This window comes from Macrobrachium nipponense, chromosome 17 (assembly GCF_015104395.2).
Source record: "Macrobrachium nipponense isolate FS-2020 chromosome 17, ASM1510439v2, whole genome shotgun sequence".
NCBI classification, from domain to species: Eukaryota; Metazoa; Arthropoda; class Malacostraca; order Decapoda; family Palaemonidae; genus Macrobrachium; species Macrobrachium nipponense.
Genome location: NC_087210.1, coordinates 38966429 through 38988447, shown reverse-complemented (window position 1 = coordinate 38988447; position 22019 = coordinate 38966429). Strand labels below are relative to the sequence as shown.

At 42.2% G+C, this 22019-nt stretch overlaps 1 protein-coding gene across 7 annotated transcripts in view; it reads right to left on the bottom strand.

Moving 5' to 3' along the window:
* Positions 1-22019, bottom strand: part of LOC135196184 (glutamyl-tRNA(Gln) amidotransferase subunit B, mitochondrial-like) — a 579413-nt gene that overhangs the window by 288446 nt on the left and 268948 nt on the right. For all 7 annotated transcript variants that reach the window (XM_064222773.1, XM_064222774.1, XM_064222777.1 and 4 more), the window contains one exon: positions 21691-21839. In XM_064222773.1, the coding sequence (XP_064078843.1) occupies positions 21691-21839 (149 nt within the window). The remainder of the gene's footprint in view (positions 1-21690; positions 21840-22019) is intronic.

Genomic DNA, 22019 nt, shown 5'->3' with positions numbered 1-22019 from the left:
AGGTCGATTCAATAATTTCCTTGAGGGTTAAATTCTTTTTAAACGCCAATGAAGTCGCAACTGCCCTGACTTCATGAGCCTTCACTTTCAAGATCCCGAAGGTCTGTTTTTGACACAACATGTGAGCTTCTCTAATTAACTCTCTCATAAAGAAAGCTAGAGCGTTCTTTGTCATGGATCTACTGGGGTCTTTGACTGAGCACCAAAGAGCATCAGAATTCCCTCTGATCTCTCTTGTTCTTTCAATGTAGAATCTTAATGCTCTCACTGGGCAGAGGACTCTTTCTTGCTCATGTCCCACTAACTCAGATAAACCCAAGACATCAAAGGATCTTGGCCAAGGATTCGCAGGGTTCTCATTCTTGGCCAAAACCTTCCTGGAATGAACACACTGCATTACCATGTCTCCATCCCACTTTCTTTGAAATGGCCTGAAGCTCACTAGCTCTTTTAGCCGTTGCCAGAGCGACTAAAAAGATAGTCTTCTTAGACACATCTCTCAGAGAGGCTTTCTCTAAGGGCTCGAATTTACTCGAGGTTAGATGCCTCAAGACAACATCGAGGTTCCAAGCAGGAGGCCTGCATTGTGGCTGTTTCTTAGTACCAAATGACCTAATCAGATCTCTAAGGTCCAATTTTATTAGAGATATCAATATCTCTGTGTCTAAACACTGAGGTCAACATACTCTTATAGCCTTTGATTGTAGACACTGACAATCCTAAATCCTTCCTTAAGTATAGAAGGAAGTCTGCGATTTGGGTCACAGAGGTACTGGATGAAGACACTTTCCTCTTCCTACACCACTTCCGGAAATTTTCCCACTTCGACTGATATATTGCAATTGTGGAGGTTCTTCTGGCCCTAGCCACTGCACTGGCCACCTCTCTAGAATATCCCCTCGCTCTGACAAGACTTTCGATAGTCTGAACGCAGTCAGACCCAGAGCGAGGGTATTCTTGTGAAATCTGTCGAAGTCGGGTTGTCTGAGTAAATCTACTCTTAGAGGAAGAGTTCTTGGTGTATCTATTGTCCATTCCAGTACCTCTGTGAACCAACTTTGGGCCGGCCAAAACAGAGCTATTAAGGGGGCCGGCCGGAACGCCTATATATGGAGGTATAGGGCGAAAAATGCAAAGTCATGAAAAAATTCATGGAGCTTCATATGGCAATTGAGAATACGTATACGAAATATTTCGTCAAAATTCCTCTTACTTTCGTAGTTACAGGGTAATTAGTTAACGTAACTCAATAAGCCTAAAACATTGATCCGTACAAGAAAATGCAATATTTCTTCTGTTATCATAAATTTTGATAATTATTGTCAAAGAAATTGGGAGAAATGGCATCTGTAGACATTCCCCGAGTCGAGAAGGAGACTTCAGGCCAAGTTCACTGTTCAGTCCTGATTTAGCGCGGTTACAGACGTCGAGTAGTCTACACGTTCCATTTCACCTCTGACATACGCCTGCGTTTACGTATGTTTATGTAGGTTTCGGCAAGAATTTCATCATGCCAATGAGGAAAAGACAAGGAAAACATCTTGCTAACATACAGACGAAGAAAAATCGCTCAAGTATTATTACAGAATATCATAATATATGCGTAGTTAGTGAAGAGAGAGGGGAGGGTTGCTTAGTAATGCCCCCGTCTTGCTTGACAGCACACGTCACACTGTGCCCAAGGCTACGACGATCTTTGAGCAAAGAGATCTTCATTCATGATAAATAACAAAGTTTTGGTTTTTTAAAACCCAAAATGGAATATGAAATTCATAATAATCATGATTTAATAAATTGTCTTTGTAAAAAAAGAGTACAGTGGGGCCTCGTTATCCACGGGGGATAGGGCCCAGAACCCCCCCGTGATAAGTAAATACCCGTGTTATCCTGATACCCCCCTCAAAAATTGCTTAAAACTGCCTACTTTAATAGTTAACCCACCCAAGACCACTATTCCAATGTTTATAACTGCCTACTTTAGTTCAAACACCAAATATGTTTTCAACTATCACCTAAAACTAAATTCAAGACAGTTTTAAAGTTATTGTACAAAATTAGCCTTAAAAAATAAATGTAGTATATGTACTACTGTACATATGTAGCCTACTAGCCTAGGGATTACAGCTAGAAGCCTACATACGCATGGTGGGCCTCTTTTTTTCTATGTTGATAAAAGATGGCGACGATTTTGCAGTGCAATCCAGTAATATAATAACGATAATGCTACCAACAGTATGCAGCGAAACATCTCTTCCGTCGTTCGGCAACACGTTAATACTAGTATATTCCACGTAAAAACCTTCATCTGACCTTTAGGCGTCTTTCCCATAAGAGTAAAAGAATCAGGGCTTTTGGATGGCCAACATAATTAACTCGTTTATTATGGGTACAATTTAAAGAAACGCGCCGCACACACACATTTCATAACAACAACAAACAAACGTTTGTAGGCCAGTGTTGCCAACTGGGAATGGCAATTTCTTGCTAGATTTTGTTCCATAAAAGGCTAAAAAAAAATCACATACCGCGTATATACTCCGAATAACGTGCAATCTCCCATATCGTGCAACCCCCTAATTTTCACCAATAAACAGTGGTTTTGTGTTTTGTCATGTATCTCATGTATCATGCAAGTTCATAAGGTTGGTGGTTTAGCCTGCTAATGGCCGAGTCATTCAGATGTGTGCTGATGCTAGTCAATTTACGGTAATTTTCTTATTATAATCTCGAGAATTGAATAGAAAATCTCAAGATTAAAAAAAATCCCAAGATAATAAAATAATTGTAAAAATAACACGCCTTGGAGTCCTTAATCATTCTCTCTCTCTCTCTCTCTCTCTCTCTCTCTCTCTCTCTCTCTCTCTCTCTCTCTCTCTCTCAGGAATAAATACGTACGTACTGTAATTTGCAGTAAATGTGTAGACAGTTGTGGTTGCTGTATGGTTTAAAAAATGTGCAGTACACACACATTTCCGATGTTTCGGTTTTGGAATTTTTTATTTTCAGATTTCGGAATGTGAGGTCAGATGCATAATCAAACAAACACCACTACTGCAGAAACAAAAACATTTTTTCCCTTTATGTTTTTCATTATTGTTATTTATTAATTACAGTTTATTTAAATAAATATTAATATAATACTGTTAAATGAATGTGAGATAATTAAGATCACCTATAATAAAATAGTGGGACAATTAAGGGATTTTGATGAAGGAAAAATCTATTTCTGGGTGATTGGCTCGTGTCGCCCTATGAAAGGATCCTTAATATCATTCTTTCTAGGTAAAAATTAATCTAAAATTACCAGAGAAAAACAAAATTAAGAAAATGTCAGTAAAACTGACTCGCTCACTCTAAAAAGAAGTTGTCGGTTTTATGGCAATAGGGGCGAGTGGAACACTACCACGAGACATTCACCAATTAGAACTTCCAATCAGAAATCCCCACAAGAGAGAGCTGATACCAACAGGTGATGCGGCCGCTACTACTACTACTAGAGGACGCCACGGACAACAGCGCCCCTAGCGGACATCCTTAATCTAAAAACATCTTGTCCTGCAGGGGGGGGGCAAACAATACAGGGTGGGTTTCATAGGGTGACACGAGCCAATCACCCAGAAATAGATTTTTCCTTCGTCAAAATCCCTTTTCTGGGCTCAGCTCGTGTCGGCCTATGAAAGAGTACCAGAGAAACAGACAAGATGGGAAAAAAGGACAATGAAAAGCAGTTGTAAAATGAGGGATATAATATAAGTAAATCAATTACAGCATATAAACTAAGTACTTAAGTCTAACTTATTCTAAACAGTAACATAAAAGAAAGTTAGTAATGTAAAGTACTTAAAATTACAGTAAACACAGTAAATTATAATAATGCAGTGTAATTTTAACAAAATAGATTTACTTAGATAACTTATTTACAAAATATACAAACACATGTGTCCTACCCTAGCATAAAAATAAGGGTAGGTACACTGAAGTACATTATCAGTACAAAGTGTGGATGTCCCTAGCAAAAAAAATAAGGGACAATCCACTAATATGATGATTTCAGCGGCTAAGGCTAGGATATCCGAGTAGCATGGCGATAGGGTGAGCATGTTGGATGAGGGGTAGGTAGGAAAGGAGACCTGGATCTGTTACTAACAAACTACTAATACAGTTATAAGGCGGAAAACAATGTTTCCCGCTGCTACTGCCTGAAAATTTTAAAGATTCCAAGGGGACTTTAGATAATGACGTTTAAAGACTGTCGGAGATTTCCATCCAGTATACTTTTTAAGATCCTCAAAGTTCATATGTTGAAAGTAATTAATTGAGGTGGCTACTCCCCTGATGTCATGTGCTTTTGGGAATGAATCAGGATTGGCTTGTTTAATGAAGTAAAGGATTTGTTGTCTAATACCTTTTACTGACAAAGTACCACCTTTTCTCTCATGAAGAGAGGACCTGAGGATCTTGAGGATGTACGAGATAGAAAGGCTCTTAAAGTTGATACTGGGCAAAGAGAAGGGTCTTGCGGAAGTGGATGACTTTCAAGGGGCCACCTTGCAAGAGGATCTCATTTTTAGCCAAAAAACTACGATCCGGAGCAAGCAGAACTTCTCCTGAGGGAGGAATTCCACATGACCCGCATCTCTGGATAGAGCCGACAGTTCTGAAATACTAGCTCCTGAAGCTAGGCTTAATAAGAATAATGTCTTTCTAAGAAGCATTATGAATGTATAAGACGAGTTGTCAGTATCGAAGCTAGTTTGAGGACATCATTTAAGAACCATGAAACTGCAGTAGGCCTTTGAGAAGGTCTAAGTCTAGCACAGGCTTTAGGAATAGACGTGAAATAAGATTCAGTCAGATCTATCTGAAAACCTAACTGAAAGATCTTCTTCAAAGCCGATTTATGAGTAGTAATAGTGCTAGCTGCTAAACCTTTTTTTTTTTTTTCAAACAAGGATCTGAAAAAGGATATAGCTAGATTAACTGTCATGGTTGTAGTGTTTGATTCTTTCAGGAAGGATGCTAATTTTTTAACAGCTGAGTCATATTGTCTAATAGTTGACTCTCTCTTATCTGATTCTAGGAAGAGAATATTTTGTGGATCAATATTAGCATCTTTATTAGCCGCAAACTTCATGAAGTCCATAAAGTTAGGGTCTGAAGAATTCCTGAGGAAGCGAACACAGTCCTCATTTGTACTGATTGTGACAGCTTGGGATTGGGAATCCGTTGAGGTCGGAGACCCAATTCCAGAAGAAGAGGATACCAGTTGCTCTTGGGCCAGTCCGGTGCAATCAGAGCTACTATTCCCTTGAAAGTCCTCAGCTTGCTTAAGACTTTCAAGAGGAGATTCACTGGAGGAAAAACTATAAATTTTTCTCCACTGATCCCAATCTAACGACGGGCAGTCCGTGGCATAAGCCAGAGGGTCCAGGTTGGGGGCCACATAGCAAGGGAGCTTGTGGTTCGCTTGTGAGGCAAAGAGATCTACTTGGAGAACCTGGGACTCTCCGGCATATCCACTGGAATGACCCGTCGTCTAGGCCATTCTGATTCCTAGAGGGACTGACCGGGACGAAGCGTCTGCTATCACATTTCTTACCCCCGCCAGGTGAGTGGCGGACAGATGCCATTTGTGTTTGTTTGCTAGGGCAAAGATGGCTATCATGACATGGTTCACATGCTTGGATTTGACCCTCCCCTGTTGATGCAATGAACTACCACTGCACTGTCCAAAACTAGCCTTAGATGAGACTTTTTCTTGGGGAAGCAGTCTCTTCAAGGTAAGAAATACTGCCATTGCTTCCAGAACGTTTATGTGGAGCTGGCGAAATTGAACTGACCAAGTCCCCTGAACCTGTTTTGAACTGAGAATATCCCCCCCCCCACCCGGACAGGGAGGCATCCGTGTGAATGGTTAACACTGGAAGGGATATTGAAGGGGTACCCGCTTGGCTAAGTTCTTTACTTTTGACCATGGACGGAGTTGATTGCGAAGGATCTGTGGAATTACTGACAACTTGTCTCGAGATTTGGCGTTTGCTCTCGATCGCCAAACTCGATTTATATCTTTTAGCCTTGCTTTCAGGAGGATATCTGTCACCGAAGCAAACTGAAGGGACCCTAGGATTCTTTCCTGGCTTCTCCTTGATGTTTGTTTGCATTTGAGAAATTGTCTGAACAGATTTTTTGCTATTTCCTTCCGTTTGGCCACTGGAATTGACAGATTGTGGGAAGACAAATCCCATTGGATTCCCAGCCACTGAAAACGAGACTCCGGGGTAAGTCTGGATTTCGTTTTGTTTATCTGGAATCCCAGATGTTCCAGAAAGTGAACTACCCTTTTGGTGGCTTTGAGACATTCCTCGACTTGGTGCCCAGATCAACCAATCGTCGAGGTATGCTGCTACCATGATTCCCTGAGTTCTCAATTGCTGCACAACCACTTCTGCTATTTTCGTGAATACCCTGGGGGCTGCATTCAGACCGAAGGGCATCACTTTGAATGAGAATGTCTGATTTCCTAGCCTGAATCCTAGGAATGGGCGGAAGTGTCTGGCTATAGTGATATGATAGTATGCGTCTGTAAGATCGATGGAGCATGTGACGGCTCCACGCGGAAGTAAGGTCCTTACTTGCGAGAGGGTAAGCATCTTGAACTTGTTGCAACGAATGAAAGAGTTTAGCTTTGACAAGTCTAAGATTACCCTTCTTTTTGTTGAGCCTTTCTTTGGCACGCTGAATAAGTGACCTTGAAATTTTAGATGCTTGACTCTCGCAATAGCTCCTTTCTGAAGGAGTTCCTCCGCATAATCTGTCAATTCCTTTGATGGTATTTGGCGGAATGATTTGATTGGAGGAGGATCTTTGATCCAACTCCAACCCAATCCTTTGACACTATGCTCTGTGCCCAATTGCTGAACCCCCACCTGTGACGGAAGAGGAACAGCCTCCCTCCTACCTGGGGAGCCTCATTGTTGATGGGCGGGTTGACCACCACGCCCTCCTCTGAACTGCTTACTCCTTGTCGCCCTCCCTGCGCCACGCTGGCGAAAGTAGCCTCTCGCCCTACCTCTCGATTGTCTGTTAAAGGGAGGGTAGCCCTGACCTTCATACGTAGGGTTGAAGGCCGGCGAGAGTGCGTAGGAGGTCGAAGGTTGTGACTGAGGAGACAGCAGGAGGATGGGCTGGTTCTGCTTAGAAGTAGCAGGTTGTCCCTGTTGGGTAACCGGGACGGCCTCTGAACAAATTGCTGCTGTTGCTGGTGTTTCTGGTAAGGTTGGAACCTTTTACCAGACTTCTTTGGTTTCTTACCAGCAGTGGGGACGGATTCTTGCTTCCTCTTAGATGAAATACCCCACCTAGCTCTAAGGCTCTGGTTGAGCCTAGCCGCCTCGTGGTGTACTTCATTTACAGCGGACTCTGGGAAGAGATCCGCTCCCCACATGCTAGAAGCCAGGAGTCTATTAGGCTCGTGCCTAATAGTGCACTCCTGCAGAACGTGCTTTCGGCAATTCCTCCTAGCTTGGAAGAAGTCGAAAGAGCATCCGTCTGAACCGTCTGAAGCTGGGATTTGGCCAAGATCTTAAACAAAGGTTCCGTGCCATACGAGAGAGAGCAGCCATCTCTGTCATGATCAGCGAATTGAGGGACCTGCCAAACCTAGTCGCGCGTCGAAACTCCGCCTGAATCAAGGAATCAGGCAGCCTTGGGGAGCTTTTCGCCGACTGGGTCCATGGCGCAGTCCGGTTTGAGCTTACCAAGCGTGAACGTGGCTGGACAAGTTCTCCCACAATTCTCCAAAAGCTGGGAAGAGCGGAGAAGTAGACTCCGCCTCCCTTAGCTGTGGGCATGGGCTCATCCTTGAGGACTGCCTGAAGAGTCGTCTCTACTATTTTTGTAGCGAACGGAAGAGAAGCCACCTCTTCCGTCGCAAAAAATAGTGAAAGGGACTCTTATAGGCCTGGAGCTTGGTGTTTGTACACTCCCAGTCCTCAAGGCAGTGAACCCATTCACGTTGAGCATGATCCCTACTGTAGAGAACATTCTCCCTAGAGATCTTGTCTTCCCTAGTAAGCGCCGCTACGGTCAGCCTAGCATAGCCAATGAAAGGCTGCGTCAAACCCGGGGAGGATAAAACTCGAAGTCCTCAATCCTTCGAGTTCCACACTCCGGGATAGAGATCATACCATCCTTAAACGGAGCGTAAGCGGCTAACTCTCCATGGGTTTCTCCATAGAGAAAGCTGGTAGTGAATCATATGGTGGAAGCTGGAAAATACCAGCACTTGTTACTGGGGAGACTGGAAGGGGGACCTGAGAGAGCCCAGCTACTCGGTCCTCATTCTCTCTAACTCTGTTAGAGAGATCTTGGGATGGACTGGCCCGATTGAGACAGAGTGCTCGCAGTTGTGCGAACATCTGCTCAAACTTTGTCCCCATTAGGGCGGAGAACTTGAGAGCCGACCGCATCTCGCCCCCACCTGTTGCATCACCAACTGCTGAGAAAAGCAGTGGGATCAAACAGGTGACTGGGTCCCTCCGCTCCTCCAAACCACGGCGTTACCGGAGTGGATGCTGGTGGAGGCCGGAGAAGGCATTGGCTCGGCGGCGGGGAGCGCGAGCCTTCTCCTTAGAAGACTTGCTTCTAGAGCTCTTCGAGTAGAACGAGCTCGGCTTGGCCTTCACCGCGTCAGCGTAAGAAGTCGAAGACTTCTTAGCTGAAGAAGACGAAGAACGACTTCTTAGAAGTCGTCTTAACTAGGGTCTTCGTTCTCTCTGTCCCTTCACCTTTGGGGTACAGAGAGAGCGGGAGAGCGGGTAGGGATCTCAGATCCCACAAAGCCTTGGAAAGAAGCACTTGAAGAAGGGACAGGAGAAGATCCAGGAGCGCCCAAGGAAAGACCTTGGGCGCCCAACACACCTACCTCAACCAACAAATCCTCCGCACCTACCGCATAGGCTCAATGTTGAGGTCCAGGGTAGCGACGTCCGGGACCGACTCCTGTGTGGCTACGACCCCGAAAGATTGCTGCATCTCTTGCTGGATGGAGGCTATGAGAGGGGCTGCGGATAAGGGGTCAACATACCCTGTTGACTTGCCCCCGGGGAAGATCTGGACGGCCAGCTTCTTGTCTAAAATGTAAGGCTGGCCTTTGGCGGCGTTCTTTCCGAAGCCGCCTACCCACGCTTTCAGGGTTGCAAGGGCGACCTCCCTCACACCAGCAGCCTGAAAGAAAAGGCTAAACAATGAGCTTCTAATGGCGGAACTGGGGTTAACAAACTTATGTCCTAAGAGTTGTTTAGTAAAATGATAAAGAAGTCTATAATCGACTTACCCCCTCCACCAGCTGACTGACTAGGTCGTAGCAGATGGCGCAGGCTTCCGGGTTGTGCCAGACGATCATATCGTTGTACGGCGTGGCACATGGAGCGTGAGACCTGCACTCATCGTGGCCGCAGGGGTCGTACAACGTCGCGTTGCATCCCAGGACCTGACAGTTGGTAGCCTGTAAGTGGAAAGATACATAAGTATCAGGAGAACACTTACAGCCTAACAGTTGCTCCGCTGGTGCCGGAGCGAGAAAGTTAGATTAAACCAGAGCCCCGCCAAATAATCGTCGTGGTAGTAAAAATGGTTGGTTGTCCTAGGCTACGGCGGAGACAAGAGATAGAATCCAACCAGGTGTGGTGGTGGTAAAATGAAACCACGACGGATAATGGCGGGGATGGTATACATATGACTTAAAATTAAACAAATCATCGTAAAATTAGGGTATATCCTTAAAAATAACAATAATTATCAACCTTTCCCCACCCGTCTACTAGAAGAGTGCCCGGGTAAGAAAGCAAGCTCCCTTCCGGTAAGTGCGGGGGGAGAGATGTAAGGATATAGTAGGCAAGCAACCGGACCACTAGTAGTGACCACCCCGCCCGCTGGCGGAGCCAGTAATCTATAACCAAAGGTGCCCCGGCTGCGGCGGAAGGCTCCGTTCGTTATAGAAAGGGAAGGTGGCTGAGCAACTGGGGAAGGGGGGGGTGGAGGGTCCTCCGGGCGTAACACGGCGGGAGAGAGAGAGGGGGGGGGTGGCCTATCCTCCCCGTCCCAACAACTACCCGCTCGGAGACCCGGTACCCTATGAGTGGTCGCCCTATACCGAGAGAGAGGGAGGAAGGCAACTGAGGTTGTCATGACAACCAAGGGGTCCCCCAGCGCCTCCCTATACCTGGTAGGGAGGGAAGGGGAAGGGGAAGGTGCGATGGAACACGTGACCGCAAGTGGCCTAAGCCGCGAAGCAACACAACCGTGGGAGGGCCACGTGAACCAGGATGTACCAATACATGGGACATGCACCTAGGCTAGCCTAACACCCTAAATAGAACTAAATTTACATCGTAAAGATGGAAAAGACACTTTTAGTAGAAGAAAAAGAAGCCCAGGAGGAGGCAAACTGTTCCGAGGAACAGAAGCCTACTCGGAGCCAGCGATAGCCGATGAAGAGCAAGAGCCGGGATGCTGGGCTGGAACATAGAATAGCCCTAAAATACCAAACTAAGAGAAATGGTTAAAATAAAAGGGCTAACCTAGCTAAAACTCGATGTAAAAAACGATGAACGTGATATAGTAAGCCCATAAGTATAAGAAGTCCCAGTATGGAGGACCGGGAATTCTTAACGAGGCAGCATGGCGCCGCCACGAGACAACCGGGAAACCGTATATGACCTATTAAAAGGAAAATACTGGTTCCCGGAAGACTAAAATACAGTAAAACATTACTTATGAGGCACTTAACTTAGCCGTTGCGATGGCAGAACGTTCCATGATGGATGGTGATATAAAATCCCCGTGAAATAGCACAAGCCACAAGAAAATGCGTCCGGAACGCTGGCGCTAATAATTAAGGATGTACCGCTAGGGGCGCTGTGTCCGTGGCGTCCTCTAGGTAGTAAGTTAGTAGCGGCCCTCATCGCCCGTTTGGTATCAAGTCTCTCTTGTGGGGATTCTGATTGGAAGTTCTAATTGGTGAATGTCTCGTGGTAGTGTTCCACTCGCCCCTATTGCCATACCGACACTTCTTTTTAAGAGTGAGCGTGCAGTTTTATGACATTTCTTAATTTTGTTTATCTCTGGTAATTTTAGATTAATTTTACCTAGAAAGAATGATATTAAGGATCCTTTCATAGGCCGACACGAGCTGAGCCCAGAAAATACCATATGTTCACTAATAGGTATTATTTTCAAAACAAACATTCCGTAAAACACAAAAAATATATGTACATAACAATCAAAATATAATAATGTTTTGCAGTTCAACTTGTGAATTTTAACAATAAGTATGACTATATAATATATTTTACCATATCGATCTTGAAGTTGAAGAGTCGTAAAATTCTGAGGATGGTCCGGGAAAAGGATTTGTACTTTGTGATTACGTATCGCTACAACACCATGTGGTATTTCAATACACTATATTGATGACGCATCGCTACGACACACTGGTGTTTTCATACCACTATACGTTAAAGTTAAAAACATGACATAGAATCGACTTTGCGACTTCGTTCACTTTGATATTTTTAACGATACAATAACTATCATTTGTACTACTAAAACCATCTTCACATAAGTAATTTTTCGTAAGATATGTGTTGTTGCAAAAGCTAGCTTATACATTAAAAGGCTTTATAATTTAAGTCATCTTAGATATACATATGCACCCAAACTCATTGTGGGGAAATTTACTACTGTTTCCTCGGATATTGAAATACTTTAGCATCATTCAAACACTAATAATAATGCATAAAATACTAGGCTATACATATTTACATCGTATACAAATACTACATACAGTTATATACACATACTTTTATATACAAAGTTTAACAGTTATATACACATACTTTTATACAAAGTTAATCATAGAGTAGTGATCAGACGACAGCTGTGCACTGGACCTACGTACGTACTACTTAGAAGATAAAACGAACAAAAATTTTGTTGTTGTTAGTCGCCGGGATAGATTAACATTTTTCCAGAGATTAAAAAGCTGAATTTTGTTTTGAAGGTATGTCAACCGCGATATTATATTATTGTTTTTCACGAAGGAATAATTATATAAAGAAAATTATTGAGTAATTTTTGCCGTCAGCAGTCAGAAAATCACGAACATGGTAACGTTCAAACCTAGTGCCATCCATGGCGTATGTCTATAAATAGAACAGAAGCAGAGGGCAGTCATTGGATAACAGATCTTCCATGGCTACCAACCAACCAATCAGGTGTTAGTTATACTACTCTGTAATTTCTTAGAATGAACGTTTACACACACGAAGCTAACGATGATGTATGTGTTTTGCATACAGTAACGTAGTCTTAGTTTTTATTATTAGTGTAAGATATTTTACTGATTTCATGAAGAATAGAATGATTCCTTCTCATTACTTTGAATGCAAAATGGCTTGAAGATTCTTCCGCAAAAAGAAGAGAAAAAAAAATTCCTTAGAAGATGATACCTATTTACTAACGCGGTTGACATACCTTCAAAACAAAATTCAGCTCTTTAATCTCTGGAAAAATGTTAATCTATCCCGGCGACTAACAACAACAAAATTTTTTTTGTTTTATCTTCCAAGTAGTACGTACGTAGTCCAGTGCACAGCTGTCGTCTGATCACTACTCATATGATTAATTTTGTATATAAAAGTATGTGTATATAACTGTATGTAGTATTTGTATACGATGTAAATATGTATAGCCTAGTATTTATGCATTTCTATTATTAAAGTTTTGTTTGAATTGGATGCTAAAGTATTTCAATATCCGAGGAAATCAGTAGTTAAATTTCCCCAACAATGAGTTTGGGTACAATAGTTATATCTAAGATGACTTAAATTATAAAAGCCTTTTATGTATAAGCTAGCTTTTGTAACAACACATATCTCACGAAAAATTACTTATGTGAAGATGGTTTTAGTAGTACAAAGTGCATAGTATTATTGTATCGTTAAAAACAAATATCAAAGTGAACGAAGTCGCAAAGTCGATTCTATGTCATGTTTTTCCTAAACGCGTTGACTTAAAGGAGAACGTTATTTTGGTTTTTTTATCACTGGCACAAACCCATAAACAATGCAGTGTATGTATGATAATTCTAAACTATTATTCACTACAAAATAACGATGATATTTGTATTGAAAATTAATGTTACGTATATTCCAAACATTATTACTACGTAGCATGAATAGTACTATAAAAATTTCGAAAGATAATCTTGCTGTGAACGCTACCATAATTTGATTTTCATATACGTACGGTACATTTTGTCAGCTGGCTGGCCTCGCATAGATAAAATTGATTTCACTGATATGGAATTACTCCACGAATAGCCTTTTTATTCTGAAAGATATGACGATAATATATAAGGTAAAAAATGGCTTTATGTATTTCGTTTACGCTTCGTCGCCAATAACAAACAGCAATACTTACGATAATCTATGACAAATAGCGTTTGTATGACTTCATTGTTCAGGGCCTCGCATAGATAAAATTGATTTTCACTGATATGGAATTACTCCACGAATAGCCTTTTTATTATGAAGATGATGACGATAATATATAAGGTAAAAAATAAAAAATGCTTTTATGTATTTCGTTTACGCTTCGTCGCCAATAACAAACAGCAACAACTTACGATAATCTATGACAAATAGCGTTTGTATGACTTCATTGTTCAGAGAAGTTATATACGAATACTGCCAAAAAAATAATGAAGTTCGAATTAATTTTAGCCTTAATGTTATTACTACTGTAATATCACTACCACTACTATTAAAATTTCTAAAAGTTTATCAAAACAAAAATGTCGCTTTGAACGCAACCGTATACATAAACCATTTTCGTACGTAAAGGTATATGCTTACATTTTTGTGGCTGGCCACTCCGACGATAAGTTGAGTGCAATGATGTGGAATTATTCTTTGAATAGGCTATTTATTAGATATGACTATATATATATGGTAAGAATGGTTTTATTACTTTATTGTCAGTTAATATCATAATGTGAATGTTTGTGTACGTTGGTGGTTATCGCACTGCAACTACGCTTAGCCTACCAATGAACGTCGTACATAAACCTTGAATAGGCTATTTATTTCGAAGATAGGACAATAATATATTAGGTGAGAATGGTTTTATTACCTTTATTGTCAGTTAATATCATTATATGAGTCTTTAAATGAATGTTGGTAGTTATCGGACCACGGCCGAGGGTTAGCCTACCGAAAAACATCGCATACGCAACACAACAAACCCGTGATGCAGCGATTCATACCAGTGATGTAACATGAGAAACGGTCCAAGAAAAAACCCGTGATTAACTGGATCCGTGAATACTGATCCGTGAATAAGCGATGCCCCACTGTACGCCTTCGAGTTTCACCTCTTGAAATTCTCTTGCATTTACGTTTGTTTATCTTGGTTTCGGGCAAGAATTTCATCATGCCAAAGAGGAAAATACAAGGAAAACATCTCCCTAACATACAGAAGAAGAAAATTCGCTGTAATAAGCCGAGTTAGCGAAGGGGAGAGAGAGAATTGCGTAGGAAGGAGTGCCCCATCTTGCCTCAAGCAGTGCCCCAGGCTGCGATATATGAGCAAAGGGATCATCATTTATGATTAAATTATGATAAATAAAATAGTTTTGGTTTATTAATACACAAAAAAGAAATATACATTCATAATAATCATTATTTATTAACATTGTCTTTATAGAAATACGAAGGAAAACTTTGAACGCCCGTATCTCAAAACTATACTTATTGACCTTCTAAATCTATCTTCTACTTAGTTTAAAGCTATAACATTGAAATTTGGTATATAACTCAGGAAGACATTATAGAACAATCAAATAGAGCCCTTTTTTCCAATTTTTGTTTCGTATTTTTTTTATAAATTTTTTTCTCCTGATTTATAGGGTTTATTTTTTTACCATATTGAAAAATTCCTATCTTGCAAAAAAATGACTTTTAGAAAAAAAACTCTCCATTCGATTGGAGGTCTACATCAGGTCTATATATGGTAGTAATCCCAGGTCTTAATATTAAATATTCAAGGGAGGAGATAGATTTGAAAAATGGTTATTCTTTTCGGGATAAATCGCCCTGGCGTCACAAAACTGAAGGTCAGAGGCGAAAATCATATGCGGTTTGGAGATGTCCCAAGTCACCTTATTAAGTGGTATGAATATCAAAGTCCTGTCCTTGAAAAAGGGCATTAGCCGGCCGGCCCCCTTAAGGTCATCCTCGTTCCTTGGCTCTCCCTGAATTTCTTCATAACTTTCCCCAGTACTTTGAATGGTGGAAAAGCGGTAAACATCTAGGTTTGTCCAGTCCATTCAGGAAGGCGTCAACCGCCACTGCTTCCTGATCTGGAACCGGAGGAGCAATAAGTTGGTAATCTTTTTGTTCTGGCCTGTCGCAAAAAGATCTACTACCTGGACGGCCCCACAACTTCCACAGGCTCTGACATACCTCCAGGTGCAACGTCCACTCTGTCGGTAGAAGTTGTCCTCTTCTGCTCAACATGTCCGCTCCCACATTCTTCTCCCCCTGGATGAACCTGGTGAGCAGAACGACATTTTCCTCTTCCGCCCAAAGTAGAACTTCCTTTGCCAGCATGTAGAGGGGATAAGAATGAGTCCCTCCTTGTTTGCGGATGTATGCCAGAGCCGTGGTGTTGTCCGAGTTGATTTGCACTGTCTTGTCTCGAATCAACTCTCTGAAGTGCTTCAAGGCCAAGAAAATCGCCATCAGTTCCTTCCTGTTTATGTGCCAACTTGTTTCTTCCTCACTCCAAAGAACCGACACCTCCTGAGGGCCTAATGTCGCCCCCCAACCAAACCTGCGTCCGACGCGTCCGAAAAAACAAGATGAGGTCTGGGCTCTTCTGTTGAAACGACATCCCTTCTGTAACTAACCTGCCTGGGGTTAGCCACCAACTTAATTCCTCCTTCACTTGACAGGATTAGAAACTGGAAGGAATCCGGTTGCGATTTCTTGGCCATATGAATCTTTCAGGAAAAACTGTAGAGGTCTTCATGTGCAGTCTTCCTAGAGAAATGAACCTCTCTAGCAAAGAGAGTGTGTCCAGTAGACTCATCCACTCTCTTGCTGAGCATCGGTTTTCTCTAGGAAGTCCTGCACCTTCCGAATGCATAGGGCTTGCCTTTCGGGGGACGGAAAAACGGAAAAAAACCCGAAAAGTCGCTGACGATCATCTGAATCCCCAAAAAATAAACTATCTGTTGCTTGGGAGGATTCAACTGCGACTTTCCCAGGTTTACCACAAAGACCTAGGTCTTTTGCTAAGTCCAACGTTTGTTTCAGGTCCTCCAGACATTGACTTCTCGATTGGGATCTTATCAACCAGTCGTCCAAATAAAATGACACTCTGATCCCTCTTAGATGTAACCATCTTGCTACATTGGACATCATCCTCGTGAGCACTTGGGGGGCTGTGCATAGGCCGTAGCACAGGGCCTTGAATTGAAAGACCCTGTTCTGAATCACGAACCTTAGATACTTCAGCTTCCTGGATGAATGGGAATATGAAAGTATGCGTCTTGTAGGTCCAGGGTAACCATCCAGTCCCCTGGACGTACCGCTGCCAGTACTGAATCATTCGTCTCCATGGTGAATTTGGTCTTTTCCACGAAAACATTCAGTTGACTTACGTCCAGCACTGGTCTCCATCCTCCCGAGGACTTCGCAACCAGGAATAGCCGTAAAATCTGGAGATTCTGATTCACAGGTTCTATGGCTCCTTTCTCTAGCATGGAAGAGACTTGCTCCCACAGAGCCTTTTTCTTCACTAAATCGTTGTAATTTGCCCCCAGGGCTCTCGGAGATGTTGCGAGAGGAGGTTTCTTTAAGAAGGGAATTTTGTACCCTTCCCGAGCTACGTTGACAGCCCAGGGATCTGCCTTCAAGTTCTGCCAAACTTCCCAAAATTCTTGAAGTCTGGCTCCTACTGCTGTCTGGAGGACCGAGTTCTCATTGTTTAGAGGTAGTTTTGGCTCCTCTTTTCGTTGGTACTCTCTTGCCTCTAAAGGCAGGTCGTGCAAACGTTGTGCCTCGAAAGGGCTGTTGAGAAGGCCTTGTTTGAGGGCTAAATTCTTTTGGAGTTTTCTTCACCAACTTGGATGGTAAAAACTTCCTTACCGATGAAGAGAGCAAATCTTGAGTGGCCTTCTGCAAAAGCGCCAGAGCTATATCCTTAATAACCTCTGACGGAAACAGCTGGTTAGAAAAGGGTGAGAACATCAATTCTGATTTCTGTGCGTTGGAAACGCCTTTAGAAGCGAATGAGCACAAAAGCGACCTCTTTTTCAAAACTCCTGCTGCGAACAATGAAGCCAGCTCATTTGCTCCATCTCTGAGAGCCTTGTCCATGCAGGACATAATGCTCTTAGCCACTTCCATATCCTGTTCCTTTTCATCTTCTAAGGAATTCGCCAACGCTCCCAATGACCAATCTAGAAAATTGAAGACTTCGAAAGTCCTAAAAATTCCCTTAAAAAGATGTTCAAACTCGGACGAAGTCCACCAGACCTTGGCCGAATGCAACGCCTGTCTGCACGAACTGTCCACTATACTGGAGAAATCCCCCTGGGAGGCAGGTACTCCCAGGCCAAGACTTTCTCCAGTAGCGTACCATACCCCAGACTTAGATGCTAACTTGGCTGGGGGAAAAGCGAAAGAGGATTTCCCCGCTTCTTTCTTGTCCTTCAGCCAGTTATTCACTCGTTGTAACGCCTTCTTGGCCGAAATCGACAGAGTCATCTTGAGAAAAGATGACTTCTTAGGATTCTTAGTCTTAGAAAATGAGACAGGGGAGATACAGGAGCCGTAGGCTGAAATTCCCCTTCGAAAATAGACAGCAGACGTGAAGTAAGGATCTTATAATCCGAAGACGGTTCGACATTCTTCTCTTCAACAAAATCCACTTCTTTTTCTGCTGAAGAAATGTCTTGCAGATCACTATCGTTGTGATGCTTTGCTGATGGATTAACGTCCTACCGCCTGCGTCCTGTCACCAACGAAGTCTCTGCGTCCTGCCGTCTGTGTTCTACAACCGTAGAAGAATCGATGTGCTGCCACTTGCGTCCTGCGTCCATCGTAAACACGTCTGCTTCCTGCCGCCTGCGTCCTGCGTCCACCAGCGGTTCCGCGTCCTGACGTTTGCGTCCTGTTTCTTCCGAAACAATCTTCTTCTTCCTGCGTCCTGGAACACTACGCGATCGCCCATCTTCGTAGCGCCCGTGCGTCCTAAATCCTCGACACGCAAACACTTGTCGTCCGTCTTCTTGGAAGACTTAACGGGAAGGAAATCGTCCTTACGCCTTGCAGGTCCTTGCAAAGGAGCGTCCCATGAATCAACGAGAACTGCAAGCTTCGACTGCATCTCTCTTAAGAAATCCTTCGTACTATCTTCCTGACGAACAGCCGTAGTAGGAGGAGGAAGACGAGAAGGACTAGGACGCAAAGGAGAACGATCTTGGACTCTACCCGAAGGAGAGAGAAGAGGAGAGGAAAAGCAAGAGGACTGGGGGGAGTCTCTTGACGAAATCCAGGAACGTATGGGCCGTACCGAGACTTCTTTCGATCGCACAATTTTCTTCCTCTTGGTCGGAACCACGTCCTCGTCCGAGGAAGACAAAACCTCCGGGCTGCTCCAAGCTTCACGATCTTGAGCACGTCGATCATGAGTAGTCGATGTCCTTAACGTCCTCTTGAGGGGGCGAGACACTACCGAGTACCGATGTTCGCGCTCTGATGTCGAACCATCAGAGGACGCACACTTCCCAGTTACGCCTTTTCTGCGGCGAACTGCAACAGCCTGGGATCTTACAACAGGACTGTCCGAAGGGACGCCTGACCGTGGGAAAACCTCTCTCGCCTCCCTTCGACTGTCGACATGCCTTCTCCCTTGGGTCTGGGAGCTTGACAGAGGTCTAGGTCTAGGAGCACGAGAGAGACGATCAGACGCCCCCTCCACTACACTTTCACTGACATCAAAAGCACTCACTTTATCCGTAAGGCGCTGTATTTGGTCTCCCATGGATGCAAGGGCAGCGAAAACCTTTACAATCTGTGTATCGTTCGTGCCCTCCGATACAGCAGCGGGCGCAGGAGATACCTGGGGAGAAGGAACTACCAACTCTACGTTAGAAGGAGCTGGAGAGGAAACACATTCACTCCTTTTACTAGAAGTATTCGACCTCTCACTACGAGAAACAGATCTCCTTACACGATCTTTCTCAAGCCTTTCAACATATTTCATAAATATCTTCCACTCCTTCTCTGACAAATTCTCACACTCAACACACCTACTCTCCCAAGTACACACATTTTCTCTACACTTCTTGCAAATGGTATGAGGGTCGACCAAAGCCTTTGGCAACCTTACCTTACACCCCTCTTTCACACAAACTCTAAACATACTACCAGTGTCAGACATCTTCCAAGAACAATCCAAAGCGAATGCCAAGCTAACGTTTCCAAGTACGATACCAAAAAATCCATGAAAAGTCAGCAACGAGAAGAAAATCCTAGCAGGGAACCACCAACAATGTTGCCGGTTCGGCTGGCAGAAAAAATCTGGTTCAAGTGGGAACGGTTCCTGGCGCTAGCGCCACGGTAACGGGGTGGTGGTATCCTGAACTACTAATAGGTTACTAGCGTTTGCCGCGAGATTTGAAATTTCTGCCAGGTGGAACAGAGAATATAGCTATATATATACCTGCCAGGTAAGTGTCATACATTAAATTAAGAAGATTCTTTTACTTATACGTACGTATATATGTATCATGCAGTACCATAATAATTGTCAAAGTCCAATAAGCTTGAAACCAGCCCTGATATTGGACAATTTGCCGTAAAAGACACACCTTTTTTACACGGACATTTATGAAACAAAATCGTTAGTATCATAACATTTACTGAAAGATCATTTTCAAGCGATTTTGTATACAGTATTGCAGTCGACTTCGTATAAGATTTACCATAAAATAATATCAAATGTAAACGTTTCTAGGCTTATAGCGACGATATGGTTTGTTTACTACCATAGTCCCGCTATGAACCACCAGGGCTGCGCTATGGTTTGTTTACGACCTTAAATGCCGACTTACTGTAGGGAAATTTTCCCTAAGTTTTTTATTAATATAAATTGGGTTTAATTTTAATAGTTTATTAATTTACTGTAATAATTAGACTTGCTTTTCAATGTTTTTATTATGTTAGCAACACGTTTTATGCCTACCCACTACACTATGTTCCACTTACTATTTACCTAGGCAGCCTATGGCGCTTGGTCAACAATCGGTTGGACGCAGGCCAGTTTTCTTTTATACTGTATACTATTATACATTTAAAATTATAAATATACGTTTAACATGGTGTTTATTTAACTTTTAACTTATTTAGTTGTAATTTACATGTAATGTATTGTATAAAAAGGCAAGGTTAGGGTAATAACTGATGGTCAAGAACGGATTAATCCATTTTCAGTTATTTCTTATGGGAAAACTTGATTCAGTTCTCGAAATAATCGAATTTCGACGCTCCTTCTGGAATGAATTAGTGTCAAGAACCGAGGCTCTACTGTACCTAGATTTTGTATTTTATTGTCTATACTTGTATATTCCATGTATATGGCCTTGAGCTGAAAAGAAAATGTATTATTATTATTATAACATTACAAAAGCTTCAGCATGATGGATGGATTGAGATTTTCTTATTTTCAGTAATTATGAGGGAGGTACCATACTTGACAGCAATTATAACAGTGTAAAGTCTTTGGCAGAAATAATGTAGGCAGGTATGTCACAGTCCTCAAAATTTAGGATAATCATTATTCTCTGTCTTCTGTGTTCTCTCCAATTATTTCTTGGGCACATTTATAATAATTCATTCTCACTAAAAATAATACATATAAACTTTTATTAAGTATAAGTCTTCTCCCCTACAATATAAAGTCTTCTCCCCTACAATATAAAGTCTTCTCCCCTACAATATATAGTTCTGCTCTTGAGATATCAATATGACTAGCACATTCATCCATCTCACATTGGGTGGTTCATATGACTATCTCAGCTTCCAAAATTGGCCATGGCCTCAGAAATTGACTCTTCCCAGTAATGGTTATCCTTTCTTAGTAATCAAGACAGTGAAGAGGGAAGAAGGAATAAGAATAGTTGGCTGACAAGATGGAAGAAAGCCAAGAAAATCTGAAACATGCTGAAGTAATAATGAGTAAGAAAGAGAGTATAGAGAGACATTGAAATTTGAACTGGCATAATTTTTCTGCTGGTTCAAGAGCTTTCTAGCCTATCACAAGGCAGCAACACAAAATATTCTATGATGAAGCCATGAAATTTCATCAAGGCAATTTCTCATTCAGAAAGTATCTGGCGAGTCTCTAAAAGCAAAGGTGCCAGAAAATCAGGGCCATAGCTGTACTTAATAATATATAACCAAAATTCACTTAATGAATTTTACAAGTCTGTAGGAGTGACAAAAATGCAAGAAAAAAGAATAATATGATAGATTTCAGGACATATATATATCTGAATTTTCACAAGTATTTTACTTAAATGTATGATAATAAATATAAAAATCAATAACGTAAACTTACCTTCCATTCGACAACTGCAGGTACCAACTCTTGTTAAGATGAGGGAAAGTTCTTTAATAAGTGCTGCTGCTTCCTCACCATCTCGTAAATCAGGAGCAAATACTAGCTCCATTAAAGGCAAACCAGCTCGATTGAGATCTACTAACACCCTAAAAAGTTGAAGGTTATAAATGAAATCCTTTCCCTAAATCAAAGGTTATATAAAATGGCCTACATTATAAAAAAAGGAAAACATCATGCGTACTGCTGAAATTTACAAAAAATCATAGAGACAGACTAACTGACTCCTTTATTGAAATATAATAACTGAATTTCTCTTACATTACTAT